At 34.7% G+C, this 17,616-nt stretch overlaps 2 protein-coding genes across 2 annotated transcripts; one reads left to right on the top strand and one right to left on the bottom strand.

Annotated features, from left to right (window-relative positions):
• Positions 1-622: 622 nt before the first annotated feature.
• LOC125675403 (ficolin-2-like) lies at positions 623-17,183 on the top strand. The gene is made up of 6 exons (XM_056158479.1): positions 623-654; positions 1,435-1,513; positions 4,862-5,007; positions 5,841-5,937; positions 9,066-9,230; positions 16,746-17,183. The coding sequence occupies exons 1-6, from the start codon at positions 640-642 to the stop codon at positions 16,982-16,984; spliced, it is 741 nt and encodes a 246-aa protein (XP_056014454.1). The 5' UTR covers positions 623-639; the 3' UTR covers positions 16,985-17,183.
• Positions 14,855-15,992, bottom strand: LOC125675392 (uncharacterized). Its single transcript, XM_048913024.2, has 3 exons — positions 15,769-15,992; positions 15,494-15,670; positions 14,855-15,370 (listed from the first exon to the last, which is right to left on the bottom strand). Exons 1-3 carry the CDS (start codon positions 15,880-15,882, stop codon positions 14,855-14,857), a joined length of 807 nt encoding a protein of 268 aa, XP_048768981.2. The 5' UTR covers positions 15,883-15,992.
• Positions 17,184-17,616: the final 433 nt, after the last annotated feature.

The raw sequence follows: 17,616 nt of genomic DNA, 5'->3' as shown, positions 1-17,616 counted from the left end.
TACCTTTTAAAATTAACTAAAAGGACAAAACCTTGGAGGCCCGGCTTTGAATTCAGAGGGTGTTTAGCATTGATTCTGTATATTTTCGTCTGTACAGTATATAGTATTTTGACAAATCCTCCTGGACCTGTTCTTTGGTGTATTTTTAGACGAATTCACAGAGAAGTAATGTTATAAATATTCAAAATTTCTAATTAAGAGATTATTTACAGCTTGTCAGGTTTCTGATGCCCTCTGATGCTACCGAAGGGTTAATAAAATAGTTTGTTTTAAAAAAAAAAATAATGCATTGTGTAATGTCATACAAAGATTACGATTTTGGTATTGGCACCTTGGATACAAGAGACTGGTGGTCAAACCTCCTCTGATTATAGCAAAACTAAAACATAACAAAGTTCTTTTTGGAAGGGAATGTGGTTTATGATAGATTTGTTACCTTTAATGTTATAAAGATCCTGATACTATGTTCAGCTTGATATGTATCATTTGTCTTCTAGCAGATTGCAGGTCAAAATATTTCATGACTAGATTAACTTGTGGGTGGAGTAAACTACCAACGTGTGTAAAATTGACAGTTCATAATGATACAAATACATGCACCTCCGATAGCGTTGTCATTCCTTGCTGCACGAAATCAACATGCACTGTCTAAAGGTAAGCGATATGTACATTCAATTACATACATGTATTTCATTTATTTCGTCTCATTTGAGTTAGAAAATGAATAGTTGTGGCGCAGGTACGTTTCATCAAAAGTAGTTGATATTAATGATGTAATGCATAAATCTAAACAATATCAAACATAAATTTACACTCCCTATATGATTTTTTGATGTTAAATATCAAAAATATAACTCTTTTAATGTTGACAACCAAACTTTTGACCTTCTGAATGCGAAAGTAAAAACTTTATTTTAGCCCTACATATGTGTTATATAAACAAAGACTCGAGTTTTTACTTAGATCCACATCGGAGTCTTCATTTCGGTTACAGAAAAGGACGAACGTGGGCCGAATGGGGGTACAATTATGCACAGGTTCAGTCTGTCTTGATGTGAAACCACATCGGACCGGAATGAATATTTCAGGATACGCACTCAATAATAATCAATACGTATTGATGTCCTCACGTGTTTTCAATAACTGAAATCAATGACATCAAAATGTCCAATGCTGTAATTTATATTGAATGCTATTGACTTTTGATGACTGGCTAAAACAGTATGAAAATGAGAAATAAACTCTGACTTTCCAGGTTTTTGTGATGGGAGACTTTCATAATTTGGTCACTTTAAAACTTATTTGCGATAGGAATAGAAAGAAAAATGTATGCCTTGTTCGTATATTCCATAGATCGACACAAAGCATAGAGTTTTTAGTAAGTATATTTTTCATATCAGATTAATAATAAAGCTTCTATTCGTTTTCCAACAGATTTCATTTGTAACGGGTGTATTCCTCGTTTACCTAACCGGTACTGAAGCAGTTAAAAGTTTATCAGTCGGGAAGACAGGTAAATATTTGGGAGAGAGTAGTGAGAGAGAACAAAAGAAAAACATCTTTTCTTTTCTTAAATTTTGCTATTCAAAGAGTGAAGATCACAAAACACCTTGTGCCAAAACATCCACAACTTTACGTTTTAAACACCACTGCGATGCTACGCAAACGTACTCTGAAGTTGATGTTAAAGAGATGCTAGAGTTCCTCATTGACAATACCGTCATAGTCTCTGGTGATCTCTTTCAAAAGTCTGTTGAAAATACCATGAACACGAATTGTGTTCCTTACTAGGTGACCTGTTTTAGATTCTTAAGGTGCAGAATTTATTCTGTCTGACGTGTTTCATGCCCATTGTTAGACCGTTTTTGGCACACTGATTTTGACTACGGATAACTCCGTTTAACTAATCAAGATATCGTTCTCACGGCGGGCGTGACCGGTCGACAAGGGGTGTTCGATACTCCCAGGCACCTGATCCCTGTATGTCCAGGGGTAAGTGTTTACCCAACTCTCTGTTTTGAATTGCTTATAGGAGTTATGAGATAGATCACTGTTCGTTATCTTCGCCTTTCATGAAACACACATCTTGCTGTGGCCTTCAACACGACATTTAGATTTATCGACGATGTTTTATCCATTAACAATAATCATGTTCATTCACATGTCGATTTGATAAATCCCTGCGAACTAAAAATAAAAAAAACGCACCACATTCGTCATGAATTGCTTCGTTTTCAGATATTTTATAGAAAATGGATGTTGTAGGGAAACTAACAACTCAACTTTATGACAATCAGGGTGAATTCAGCTTCTCCATCGGCAACGTACCATAGTCGTGTGGCAATATTCCATTATCACCTGTATACCTCTCTCGATTCAATACGCAAGAGCATGTCCCGCATATAATCAGTTTTATAATAGACAGGTTACCGACAAGAAAGTTAATGTTACAGGAGTTTCAACATTCTCATCTAAAGTAAACATTTTGTAAATTCTATAATCGTTTTAACGATCTGATTTGTGAATACAATCCGCCATTGGGTCAAATGTTGTCCAATAGTTAGATCATTCCTTACACATTGATTTTGACTACTGACTACTTCGTTCACCTGGTGTATAAATATATAGGGCTTGCGGCGGGTGTAACCAATCAACAGGCGATGTTACCTGGTTAGGCACCTGATCCCACCTCTGGAATGTTCAGGTGTCCCGCAGTTTCTCTGTACTTAATGTTCTATTCTTTATAGGGATTATGAAATCTCATCTTTTCATAATGAACTGTGAAAAACCTCATACATATCATTGACTTGGCTATCATATGGGCCAAGTGCTCTAATACTTGTATCATTTCTAGACATTAATAGACCATGCGTTGATACGAGCACTGGTGAATAATCCACACTCACGTTTTATCATGTTCTGTTTAGTGTCTTCATTCTGATGATCTAGTTTGCTACTACAACCTATCATTGAGTCAAATGCTGTCAGATGTGTTTTATAACGATTGCTAGGCCGTTATTGGCATACTGATTTTGACTGATCAAGATATAAGGCTCACGGCGGGTGTGACCGATTAACGAGATGCTTACTCCCCCTTTGCAGTTGATCCCGCCTCTGGTGTGCCCAGGGGTCTGTGTTTGCCCATTTTAAAAAAAATATTGCTTATAGGCGTTATGAGATTGATCACTGTTCGTTTCCTTACCTTTCATATTTGAAAAACTGTTTAATATTTTAAATTGATATATCTATTTTATTCAAACTTGCTGATACCACTAGAAATAATAATAAAAAAAACACCCAAAAAACTTATTCAATTCGATAAGAGTATTATGTAATCTTTTTCAACTCTTTTAAAACGAGAATATCTAGTCACTGACACTCCTTAGCAAGCCCTAAATTATCTGAAGCTTCTTATTGTTTACACAGGAAGTAAAGGTGCATTGTGGGTAATCACCTTTACTCAATTGACATAGTGTTAGTTAACCAATGCGTTAAATTGATTTTGATTAACTGAATATAGTCGTGGCATTAGGCAATCAATAAACTAGGACTGAGAATCACGGTGTTATTGTTAACGAGCTTTTGAAAGGTCAGACCTTAGACGTTAACATTTATTGGTCATTTTCCCGCCTAATATACAAAGATTTGCATTTGAAATTCTGATGCATATTACTTATCGAGTAGAGGAAAGCTAGAATCGGTCGTAGATTACTAGAATAATGAAATGATATTGATCGAAAACTATAAAATGATGAAATGGTATTCATTTCAGTATGTCATTACTCTGAAGTTGAAATAAAAAATATGCTAGAGTTCCTCATTGACAATATCTTCGTGGTCTTTGGTGATCAGGTCTTCCAACAGTCTGTTGGAATTCCCATGGGCACGAATTGTGCTCCTTTGTTAGCTGACCTGTTTTTATATTCATATGAAGCACAATTTATTCAAAAACTTCTACGTGAGAAGAAAAAATCTCTCGATGTGACCTTCAATTCGACTTTTAGATATATCGATGACGTTTTCTCTATTAACAATGATAGCTTTCATTCATATGTCGATTTGATATATCCCTGTGAGCTCGAAATAAAGGACACCACAGAGTCGTCCACTTCTGCTTCATACTTAGATATTTTATTGAAAGTAGACATTATCGGCAAACTAACAACTCTACTGTATGACAAACGGGATGATTTCAGCTTCTCCATCGTCAACTTCCCACATTTATGTAGCAATATTCCATTATCACCTGCATATGGTGTTTATATATCTCAACTGATTCGATATGCAAGAGCTTGTTCTGCGTATAGTCAGTTTTTAAATCGAGGTAAGCTACTGACAAACAAGTTGATGGTACAGGGATTTCAACAGTCTCGATTGAAGTCAGCATTTCGCAAATTCTATGGTCGTTATAACGATCTAGTTCGTCAATACAACCTCGCATTGGGTCAAATGCTGTCTGACGTGTTTCATACCGATTGTTAAGCCGTTCTTGGCACACTGATTTTGACTGCGGATAACTCCGTTTACCTGATCAGGATATGGGGCTCACGGCGGGTGTGACCGGTGAAAAGGGGATGCTTACTCCTCCTAGGCACCTGATCCCACCTCTGGTGTGTCCAGGGGTCCGTGTTTGCCCAACTATCTATTTTGTATTGCTTGTAGGAGTTATGAGATTGATCACTGTTCGTTATCTTCACCTTGCATTCATCTAAATCTATCAATGATGAAATTCGAATTTATCTAAAACTGTCAAATGATGAAATGGAAATGTCATTCAAAATGTTTATAGTGCTTATATTTTTGCAAAATCAGCGAACATATAAAATGCACTGTCATTAATTTGTTATATAATTTTTTGCAGAATTGAGTTCTCAATATGAAAGTTGCAAATATATTTTGACAAAGAATCCAAACCTTAAAGGAAAAGATGGTGTATATGAGATATATGTTGGCAATGAAAAAAGGGAAGTGTTCTGTGACATGACTACCGAGGGAGGCGGTTGGACGGTAAGATTTTATTTAACTTTATCATCTAAACAATACAAAAAGCTGGTTTCAGTATTAACGTATCCATCCTGGTTTTAGGCTACAACTGTTTTGCTAAAATCGGTATGTCCATTGCCTTTGCTATTGGAAGTGTTATTGCATTGACAAATACGAAATTGTCTTCATTCAAATAGAGATATAATAATAATATAATAAATAATAATAATAATAAGACCTTTATTTAACCAGGATTACATATTTAGCGATAACGCTAGTTTTCAATATGGTCCTGCATATAACATACATACAGACAGATATTAGTAAAATAAACACAGATTAAAAGAAGTAGAATACATATATAAACTTAAGAAATAATTATGAATGTAAGATAAATAGAATACAAAATGAAGCTTAAAAAGTATGGTGATAATCTCTAAGATAATTTCTCTTAAAACGCGCAACACTCGTTGAGTTTCTTATGTTTTGACTCAAGGCATTCCACACTGTGCTCCCTGAAATGCTGAAAGATCTTCTATAATATTCTGTTTTTGCCCTGGGTATATACAAAATATTTGAATAAGAATTTCTAGTTTGCCTCTGACTGACTTCTGATACATGTATATGAAGTGTAGGGTGTGCTCATTCTCAACAATGCTAAACAACCTCTTTAGATAATACACATATCTCTATACCATCCACTAGCAGTATCATGCACTTCAATACGTTGTTGTAAGTAATACGTTTTATCATTGTTTGTATGGTGTAGACCCAGTAACAAGACACATCAATATTGTTTATAGAAATATTTCAACTAAATAGATATGAAATATTTCTATTTTAAAAATTCGATACAGGTCATCCAAAAAAGAATCGATGGATCTACGGATTTTTATAAAAACTGGGATGAATACAAAAATGGATTTGGAGACCCATGCAAAAACTACTGGATTGGTAAGTTTACTATCTAACCGATATCGCGATTGTATAGATTACCCACTTTTGTACATGTACATGTATATACATGAACATACATAAAGCACTAGTTTCCAACAACATCCATTACGACCGATCATACTCCCCGCCGAGGCCTCTTCAAAAGCGTGTCAAAGCCTAAATCATGTGACTATTTCTGCGGGAATATACCGGGGTGAGACGAGGAACGCACGTTCAGTTTGTTGTGTTTTCGCTTTCAAATTATTCTACAGTCAGATACAGATAATCACATTTACCGTATTTTGCGGAATATATTTAATACGCATCCCCTTTTCGGGCCTGTAAATTGTGGAAATACCATAGTTCGTGTCTACAATCGCATTTAACTTCACGAGAAATCTTTGTGGAAATAATGCAGGTTCTCAAAAAAGCATGCACTAGAATTTGTATACAGTGCAGTAAGTATTTTTTTTAAAACGGCAATCTTGTCCTTATACACACTACATAACAGTATTTTCGGGGAAATAATGTTAAATTCAGCAAAGCATGAGAGTTTGTAGCAATAGAGTTTTAACAGACTCGATATTTTCTTTGTTTAAAGTTCATATCAATTTTCTTTGCCGATGCGCGCGTTCAATGTGTTGTAATCAAAACATCACCCGGGCTTCGTTAAATGACGTACCAAGGTGCGATATAACGACCTCCTGGGTAATTACATATCAATAATCAAAGCCAGTAATTTAATTGGTACTAAATGAAGAATCAAACATAAACCTCTAAAATTTCCCGGCATTTAGATAGATATTTACTGCTAAAGGAAAGTTAAAACTCAAAAGTAATCGCATATTCCCACACCCATGAAAAACGTGCAACATGCAGAAATTTGACAAAATCAAGTGACAAAGGACGTGTACACAAAACATGTGTTTGTCACGGTATCATAATATCATGACAGTTTTAAAAATTGCACGATGATAAATTTTAATTGGCTGTTTCATAAGAATTAGTTACAGGGTGAAAGATCATTTTTTCGTCTTTTAAAAAGTCTTATGCTTTTAGATAAGTAAACAACGCGAAGAAAAATTAAGTGCATATTGCATTGACTAAACGAAAATGAGTCAAAAACCTTTAGTGGTATGTAGTATGTGTCACTTCTCATTGAAAGAATTAAAAAGTGCGTATAATATTTGGTTAAATATGAGTGTAAATTAATAAGCATAATGCATTATTACGATTGTAATTTTTTCTAGAATTATGGAAGCCCATTAATGTCATTGTAATAATCAGTATTTACGTTTTTCCGAAGTACGGAAACCCATTTCAGCCATATTTTTAATGTATTATACAGTCACATGAATTAAAAATATGCCTGAAATGGGTTTCCGTACTTCGGAAAAACGTAAATACTGATTATTACAGTGTATATGAGATTCTGTAAACAATTACTCAAGCCCCTTTCAAAGAAGAAGGGGGGGGGGGGGGGGGAGTGTTTCGCATTTGTCGGTCGGCAGACCACATGTTCGCTCAATATCTTGGGAACCATTCACGCGATCGTTATGATATCTCAAATGCTGGTTGGTTATGAGTAGAAGAAGACCCCTATTGATTTTTAGGTCAAAAGGTGAAGATTCAGTACACTCTGGACAGGAATATACTGTCCATTCAATATCTTGAGGACCCTTTGCTTCACAGACATCAAACTTGGTACACTGGTACATCCTAAAGAGTAGATGACCCCTAATGATTGTAATATCACATGGTTAAAGGTCATGGGTCAAAATGGACATAGGAATATACTATCCACTCAATATTTCGACGACCCTTTGCTTGACGGTCATCAAACTTGCAACAGTGTTACATCTTAAGAAGTAGATTACCCTTATTGATTTGATGTCACATGGTTAAAGATTTGCTGAGTATTATAGTATAATACCGGTAAAATTGTTATACCAGAACACACTTTGAACGAAAGTTTAACACACAACAACGTCCACAGGCCTCATCGCTGTTTTCATTTTCTGATCAATACAATGAATACATGTATGGTGTATGATAATGTGACATATCAACAGAGGTAGATTCTTTTCATGCACAGTCAACAGTCTGTCTTCAGTAATCTATTTCATACAAATCACAGGTAGGAGACTCGGTCCAATAAAAAAAAAAAACAACAACGAAAAAACAAAAACAAAACGCGGAACGGAAAACGGAACAGAAAAAAACCCCACCGGATCGGGAAATTCAAAATATATAAATCATAGTTTTCCTAACGAAATATAACATAGCAGGTAGGTTTTGTCTTTGTACATGCATTAATGAATATCAATGCACATTAATTTATATTAAGGAAAATATGATGTTATTCAATTATTTTACACAATGTATTAAAATTTCCCGTGCCTTAACACTAATGATATAGAGTGAATACTTTCAGCAATTAGTGCATTCTATGTAATTCGAAACTTTTCAAACAAAAAGCATTGTGAGCATCAAATACCACTGTATCAAACACCTTAACCTGTAAGTTTACATTTTATGAAAAATATCTAGCACGTATATAAGATAATACTTGATCACAGTCATTCTCCACATCATGCTTCAATCTGTCTTCAGTAGAGAATGGAAGTATGGGTAGCTAAACTTTGAACTGTCCTCGTTGCAAAGGACAACCGACACATCTTAAAAGGACACTGCCGTCAAGGGGCAAAAGGATGCTTATCTTTTCCATCTTCATAAAATTTCGCCATCAGACAAAGCTGATATTAATCTAGTCAATTTGGATGAATAGAAATGACAAATGCAGCGAAGTCATATGATTTTTAATTTCACTAGTCCGTTAATGGAACGGATCATTTTTTTTTTTTCGTTTCTTACTTTTCTTTTTCAAGGAGGGTGGGTGGAGTGAAAAACTTATTATGTATGTAGCTGCTCGCTAATACCTCTGTCAAAGCTGGGTTGCAAGACTATTATAAACCGTTGATTAAATCCCGAAAAGGGGAACCGATTTTTGAATGAAAACCAAAATAAGGAAAGAAATATTGAATAATACCACTAATTAAAAAAGAATCCCTAAAGAAAATGAGGACGTCTTTTCTGAATTTTTACATTGTATCACTATGCGTATATGTTTTCATTGCGCCTTACAGGGAATGACGCAATTCATATTTTGACGGAGAAAAAGAAGCAAGTGCTTCGGGTTGAACTTCTAAGCTTTGATTTTGAAGAGGCGCATGCTGTGTATTCCAAGTTTCATGTCGGAAATGAGGCCAGTAGTTACAAACTCACCGTATCGGGATACGGAGGAACAGCAGGTATGCATATGTTGTATACATTCAGTGGTGGATTTAGTGGGCCCAGCCCTTTTTTTAGCCAGACATTTACAAGGTAAACTCCAAATGTGGCTCCCAAAATGGCTAAGTATCTTATCTAATACTTAACTTTCACATGTTCCCCCTTTTTTCTCGGAAACCCCGGATCCGCAACTGACATTATCTTAATCCACAACAAACTTTAAGACTTGGTATCTGATATCAGGATAGGGTCATAAGTATGAGATTGATCACTGTTCCTTATCTTCACCATTTTATGAAGATAACTAAGAGTGATGTATCTCATGAAATATCTTACGGATTCTGAAAGTATATGAACGGATATTCCTGGATCTTCTTTAAATCCACCGTTGTGAAGAAGCTCAAGGAATGCCATCTCATTTCTCATATTTACATTTTCTATTGCAATTTCCATGATGTTACAGAGTGGATCACCGCCCCATTTTATTGTTTATTGAAATATAGTTTTAGTAATACAAAATAATGGAATAAAGTCCCACTCTCTATGAAAGTATAAAATAATTATATAAATGAAAATAATTGTGCTATCAATAAAAAAAGTTAAAGAAAACATGATTTGTTGACTTGATTAAAGGGGGCATCTGAGGAAGTGTCTGTTAAAAGTCTGATAATAAATTATTGTACCAGGCTTTAGTAGTTTGTGTACCTAGTTTAAAGCGTGATGTGTTAAGTTAATGACTTTGTTTAATTACATAAGCTACCACACGCTCCGTTAAATTGTGTCCGACATCCATTGTTTGAATATCCATACATCAGCCATGCAGTATTATTCATAGTAAGATTTTTTGCGAACATATTCATTTGTATTTTTTAAATAATTGATAATTTTGTCCATTCATATTTGATTTCCCCTTCAATACGAAGAGTCAATAACGTTGTCCTGAGTTCTTTTTGAAGTAATACATGAAAAGTAAATGAATAACTTTGAATGATGTCGCGAATATTTGAAACGTTATTTGTTTTTAAAAAAAACCTGCTGCTTTGATTGTTTTTATCAAACTTTGACATCGTTTTCCTTTTAAAAAGTTTTGATATCAATATTATCAAGATGAATAACAACAAATTTGATCTACTTTAAGTTGAATTATGCAATGAATGAATTCAATGACTACTATTTTCTATAGAATCCAACGGAAAACAGCGTCGCCTCTGTTAAAAACAATGGTATGTTGAAAAGGTGATTTCTAAAACAAACAAACAAAACCTGTGCTGTTGAATGAAAAACAATTTCCACATAGTATATATATATATATATATATATCTACATTCTCAAGATACACCTGTCAGATTTTCAGGTGGGGTTTCGAGTGAGAAAAAGTCCGAAAACCCGCGACCTACGCTAAGATACCCGTAAGTGTATGAACTAGTGCTACCATGCTGTGTTTCCTAAAGTGAATATTTCAAAAACAACTTGTAGTGAAACGCATTGCTACGTCATATCCGCAAGTGTTGGACCTAGTTACGTTACTGTGTTGTGTTTCCCAAAGTAAAACGTGATAAACGTGGAGGAGTGGGCGGTATTATAATGAGAGAAATTTCGCATTTTAGATATTCACAATGCTTAATAACAAAGATAATTTTAATGGACAACACAAATTTGAATGACAATTGTTGAGAGATACAGCAATCACAATTCTTTGTTTTGTAAACAGCCATCATTTGTTTACATATATAGATCGCTTAATAAAAACATATATCATGTTTAAAACGAAATGAAATGTGACAACACTAGACACTGTTGAATTGTGTTCAGAATAAACTTGTAAATTGAAAAAAAAGTACTTTAAACAAACCTTTTACTAGTACATTTAAGCTATGTAAAAAAAAAACATTTCACGAGCCTTGTTTACATCATAAAGAATTGTGAGCTCTGCATATCTTTGTAACTAGAAATTAGAAATACCCTAGTTAAACATTGTAAACATCTCAAATCATGCCTATGCCTCTGTAATGATAAAACATAAAAGGTGAAGATAATGAAAAGTGATCAATCTCATAACTGCTATAAGCAATACAAAATATGAAGTTGGGCAAACCCAAACCCCTAGGGTTTTCACCTCGAACTCTAGTTTCGTCACGGGTCACGAGAGTTCGACGTAAACAACGAGAGTTTGGGCCCGGGATTAAATCGAGTTCAACTCTAACACAATACAGGGTTCTGACGCAGTAAAGATGGCGGCGTGCGGTGGAGATAACATGTGAGTATATTTGTTTTCGTGTTCATTTCAAATAATCACAAGTTTTTAGGGTTAGGAATCGTAATACAAAACTCTTGAATTAATATCCATATTATACTGTATTAAAAAACAATCGGCAATATTGTATCGTCTAGTACTGGGATATTTTGGGTATAATAAACAGAGCAATCAGAAGTATGTATATAAATAAGTAAAAAAAAAATCTTCGTTTTAATGAAATTCATTAAACATACATGACAGATTACTGTAGATTCCTTATTTTACGCGAGAACTTAATTCCGCAATCCCATCGTTTTCTATCAAATCGCGAGAACATAAAATCGCGAGCGCCGAACATTTGTAATAATTCCATAAAGTATACAACTGTCAAAAAATAATAGCGAAGTTTTAGAATCTGCGAAGGAAGCTTCTCGCGATTTTACGCGGATATTAATTCCTTGCGTTTATTAGGAATCTGAGTAATATGGAGCGCCAAATTAACATAAACTCAAATAATTGAAGATATCTTCAATTATTTGAAGATATCATCAATTCATTTGATGCGCGCAACAATTGAATTAAAGATCTCTTCAAATAATTAATGATATCTTCAATTCTGAATTATTGCGCGCATTAATTGAATTGATGATATCATTAATTCTTCAGCTGAATTGATGCGCGCTTTAATTGAATTAATGATCTCTTCAAATGAATTAATGATATCAACAATTGAATTGATGCGCGCTACAATTCAATTGAAGAGAGCAATAACTGATATAATGCGCGCATTAAATCAATTGATGAGAGCAATAATTGAATTGATGCGCGCATTAATTAATTTGATGAGAGCAATAATTGATTTAATGCGCACATTAATTCAATTATTGCTCTCTTCAATTTAATTAATGATATCTTTAATTCATTTGAAGATAGCAATAATTCTTTTAGAGAGAGCAACTATATAATTAAAGATATCTTCAATTCAACATATCCACAATTGAATTAATGATCTCTTTAATTGAATTGTTGCTCTCTTTAAAAGAATTGATGCGCGCATCAATTCATTATACAAAAGCATTGTAAATGATTTAAAGATATCTTCAATTGAATTAAAGAGATCATCAAATTATTTATACCGAGCTCTATATTAATTATTGCGAGCAATAATTCTACTAAATTGATGCTCTCATCAAATGAATTGAAGAGAGCAATAATTGAATTAATGCGCGCATCAAATCTATTATTGCTCTCATTATTTGAATTAATGAGCGCATCAATTGAATTGAAGAGAGCAATAATTGAATTGAAGCGCACATTAATTCATTTGATGAGAGCAATAATTGATTTAATGCGCGCATTAATTCAATTAAAGAGAGCAATAATTGAATTGATGATATCTTCAAATAATTGAAGATATCTTCAATTATTTGAGTTTATGTTAATTTGGCGCTCCATAGAGTAATGGCGATATTGTAGCATAGATGTTTGGTTTTTTTTTCTCAACAGGATTATTATCCATTTTCAGGGTCCAAATACAATTGGAAGATGGCCAATGTGTTTTCATTGACGAAGACCTTGCTAAAATCTATTTAGCTGAAGATGGTGGTATGCATACAATTTACATATAACTAAAAAAGTAAAATCATGAACATTTGTTTAGGCACTGGTAAGGAACCTGTTTTGTTTCGTAAATATTTGTTTGTTGATTATCTAGCATGTTTTTGGACTTTTCTTAAAGAATTGGTATCAGTAACAATCAACAATTTCATTCTCAGATCTAGAGACAAAAAGGGCAATCAGAGATGCAATTCTAGCATGCCGTAAATCAAATTAGACTTCACCCGGTACATTGGAGACCATTCCTATACGCTCATCCTCATCTGAATCCCCGTCATCTGGTCCTTCACCACCCTCCAGCGTCTCTACTTCCAGTTCCGACTCGCAGGTAGATTGGAACTTTATTGAACATCATTCCCCGAAATTTTTACCTGACAAAAATCTTGACTTTTTATTAATGTCTTCTTGTGAAAGTACGAAGTGTTTTTCTTCATTATTTACACGTTCTTACTCTGGACCTGAAAACGATACAGATAGTTCGTGTTGTCAAGTCAGAGTATCGGATGACATCATTTTAACATATAACGAGTTCCACGGTCTACTTACTGAAAAATTAAATTTACTTACAGCAGACCAAGCATGTTTGGAATGAAAGTGAAGAAAGATTCTTAATCGATTTAAGGCTGCAGAAGGAAGAGAGATTTTTAGGCACCAAATCTCACGATTTTTTGTGGGGAGAAATATCATCAGAAATGAAGAAAAATGGTATACATGTTTCCAAAACACAACTTATCAACAAATGGAAGGCGTTGAAAAAGAAATATAAAGAAGTAAACGATGAGAACAATAAAACTGGAAATCAAAAACACTCCTGGAAATACTTTGATCAGTTCAGTGAAGTTTATGGTAACAAGGCATCCACAAATGTAAGCGTGTCCTTCGACACAGGACGGAGAGATAAAATGAAAATCAACATAGATAGCAAAGATGAAGATATTTCACTTGTTCCAGAGAAAGAAAAGCAATCCACATCTAGTGACACAGATTCCAAACCAACAGCTACAGGCACAAAGCTGAAATTTAAGAAGCGCAAAATGTCCGACAGCACAAAATTGATAGAAAATATTCAAGAGCAAAACAGAGAGCTTATGAACTCCATGGAAAAGCACCATGAGGAGAAAATGCGCCGAATAGATCGTATGCTAGAACTAATGGAGAAGTCCTTGGACAAATAATTCACCTCATGTAATTTTTCCCCATCTACAAAGTGTGTACAGGACTGGCAAAGTCCCAGTTTTTAGTTTTCTATGAAGAAGTCTTCATTATTTTCAGCAATTTCAGTTGCTGAACACCACACAGGCACCTGAAGTGTGGATAGCGTGTATAGATCTTATGTACATACCCACCCACCCACTCACCCCCCCCCACCCACACACACCCTTTAGACCCAATGAATTTTTTTAAAAATATAGAATCAATTAAAAAAAATCATTTTATCTAAAGGGGGGGGGGGGGTAAATACATAAGATCTATACAAGCTATCCACACTTCCGGTGCTTGTGGAACACCATACCATTCATTCATTTTATTTCTCCAATGGTTGTGATACAATCAGTGAAGGTCTTATCATATGTAATACTACAACAAATTATTTCAAAACGAAATTATTGTTGTATTCTAGTTTCAAAATAATGAGAGAGTCTTTTCTATGCTGTAATTTGCATTTGCTTTTTCACAAAAAGTGAATAAAAGATTGACATTTGATTTGTTTGAAGTTTAATCTAATACTTGTATGCAGCAAACTCTAGGCACATGCATAATTATACAAAATACTGTGATAATGAAAAGTCTTTACAAGGGCATTGTATCCATTAGCTGCTGTCTGAATAATGCTCCATCCCTCCCGTCAACATAAATGTTTGGGTAGGCATTAGGATGCCCGTCGTCATCATTGTCTATAAAGGCTTCAACGTCATCGTGATGTAAAACACACAGATTATGCAGGATGCATCCTGAAATAATCAGTGAGACTATACGGGACAGCTTTCGAACAGGTATTTCTCGTAGCCTCCTAAATCTTCCTTTTAAGTGCCCATATACTCGCTCAACAATTTGTCTTGCGGAGGACAGCATCTGATTAAATCGGCGTTGTTGTGCATTCAGTCTTCCATTGTCTCGGAAAGGCGTTACCAACCAATTCCTCAGGGGATAGGCACTGTCCGCGATAATAAATTTCCCATGCACTACACATTGTCCATTTTCGGAATTGTCGAACAAAGAAGAATTTCGGAGGACACGTGCATCATGGGTGCACCCAGGCCAGCCCGTGTACGCATCACGTATAAGCATGTCACAGTCTGCCACAACCTGTTTATTTCAATAGAATCACATTAGGGATAACCATTAAAAATTGTTTTATATGATTAATACTTTGTCTTATTGATGAAAAAAATGAATGACATTAACGTAGAGTTTACACGTGTAATTTACCTGTAGTTGGATAGAAGGGAAGTTTTTTCGGTTGAAATAATCTCTGTCACCACCAGGGGCTGTTGTTAACCGAATATGCGTTCCATCCAAGGAACCAATAACGCCTCGCAAACCAGACTGGAGTTGAAATTCCCTTGATATAGCTTGTTGTGTATAAGGATCTGGCCAGTTAATCACCTAAAACATATTTACACATGCATGGATACAAACTTATTTTACTATTTTATATTTGGATTGAAATCTTAAAAATAATCTCTACCACGATTTCAACTTACGTTAACCATGTTTTCGTTGATCGCATTTGATACCGTGATTACGATTTCGTGAACAGTTGTAATGCCTACTGCAAATGTGTTGCTAACTTCTCTTAACGTTTCCTGGTTCGCCATGTACCAAAGAAATACCAGCAGTTTTTTATTGGGCGGTATTGGTTCAGAACCACCGGGCCATGCGTTATCATCTGTGATAGAATCTACAACTGAATTCAGGATTATTTCATAAATTTCCGGGCTCACTCGGAAATGTCTTCGAAATTGTTTGCTGTCAAATTGTGGCACAATGTTTTCCGAAAAGCCTCCAAGTCTTTGAATATAACGCCGCTCTAGATTTAAAAGAATTTGAATGATCCAGGTCTGTTTTATCGCGAGCAAAAACAAAATGTCCGTTTCATCTTCAATAAATAAATCTTCATACAATTGTGCTTTGATGACATTCTCCATTTTGGAGAGTTTCTAGAGTCAAGAAAAATCATTCGCGTCTAAATCTGCGTGCGCATCAAGAGTTTAATATCCAGAGGTAAAACAAGAGTACGACGTGAAAACGCCCCTAGATATACCAGAGGTGGGATCATGTGAGTAGGAGGAGTAAGTATCCCTTATCGAAAGGTCACGTGAGTCGTGAGTAATATGTCTTGATCAGGTAAATGGAGTTATCCGTAGGCAAAATCAGAATGCCAAGAACGGTCTAACAATCGGTATGAAACAAGTCAGACAGCATTTACCCAATTATAGGTTGTGTGGGCAAAGTAGATTGTTATAACAACCATAGAATTTGCGAAATGCTGACTTGAAACCACGGCATCATGAACTTGTTTATCAGCAGTCTACCGCTGTTATTATGTGATCTATGATAAATATCAGTCTGAACAACTTTATAATTTATGCTTTGATGATATACTATAAAAAGGTGATTGGTAGTCATTACGTGTAATTGTTAAATGTTATGATTGTTAGAAATGCACTATTTGTTGTAGGAGACAGTTTGCATTATCACAACGGAATGATGTTCTCTACATGGGACAGATATCATGACGAGAGCAACCATAACTGTGCGAAAGAATATCACGGAGCCTGGTGGTACAAACAGTGTTTTTCATCGAACCTGAACGCAGGATCTGCTGGGAGTGGTTTAACAAAGATGGTCTGGTTTCATTGGAAGTTTAAGTTTGTATCACTGAAAGGGACGTTGATGATGGTGAGATCCGACAACTAGGTGGAATTCTTTTAACAGCGCCTTCCACAGTCTTATTAACTGTTCGTCACGTTGTGAACAACATCATTCTCTGAAAACAATCGTTGAATTGTATTCTGTTTGTTAGTATGAACTACTGAATTCTTAATTCTATCAGCTAATTAATGCAAAAATGTAATACTTATATATCCTATGATCGATAAAATCTTTAGAAAAATAGCACATATTGAATTCGTTTTAATTGTCATTGTAAATGCATATATATATATATATATATATATATATATATATATATATATATATATATATATTTATATATATAAAAGCACGAAAACCCAACAACACCCTACTTCCTTAAAGTGTCGGATCTGAGAAGATACAAGGCCAGTAAAGAAATTTATTTTGTTATCAAATCGCATCGTTTTGTAAAACGTTTCTGTAGTAAGTTCCATAATGGCATCTCTTTTTATAATTGTATAGAACACAAATAAGACTGATCCTATTTTCATGTACCAATCCATTTGAAATCATATGGCATTCAAAACTTTTTTCTGTAAATTAGCTCACCTGAAGATTGATAACCATTGCTTTATAACAAAAGACATCAACAAAGGAAATCTTTTGAGCAAGTGGTGTAAGGAAGCAGGATTAAA

The sequence above is a fragment of the Ostrea edulis genome, chromosome 3, assembly GCF_947568905.1.
Source record: "Ostrea edulis chromosome 3, xbOstEdul1.1, whole genome shotgun sequence".
NCBI lineage: Eukaryota > Metazoa > Mollusca > Bivalvia > Ostreida > Ostreidae > Ostrea > Ostrea edulis.
This window is presented reverse-complemented; position numbering and strand designations above follow the sequence as displayed.

Coding starts and splice junctions, on each gene's coding strand:
- LOC125675403 (XM_056158479.1), top strand. Junction 1,514..4,861: donor TTTATCAGTCGGGAAGACAG/GTAAATATTTGG, acceptor AATTTTTTGCAG/AATTGAGTTCTCAATATGAA. Junction 9,231..16,745: donor GGGATACGGAGGAACAGCAG/GTATGCATATGT, acceptor TATTTGTTGTAG/GAGACAGTTTGCATTATCAC.
- LOC125675392 (XM_048913024.2), bottom strand. CDS start 15,882: ATGGCGAACCAGGAAACGTTAAGAGAAGTTAGCAACACATTTGCAGTA. Junction 15,671..15,768: donor TCAACGAAAACATGGTTAAC/GTAAGTTGAAAT, acceptor AATATGTTTTAG/GTGATTAACTGGCCAGATCC. Junction 15,371..15,493: donor TCCCTTCTATCCAACTACAG/GTAAATTACACG, acceptor TGAAATAAACAG/GTTGTGGCAGACTGTGACAT.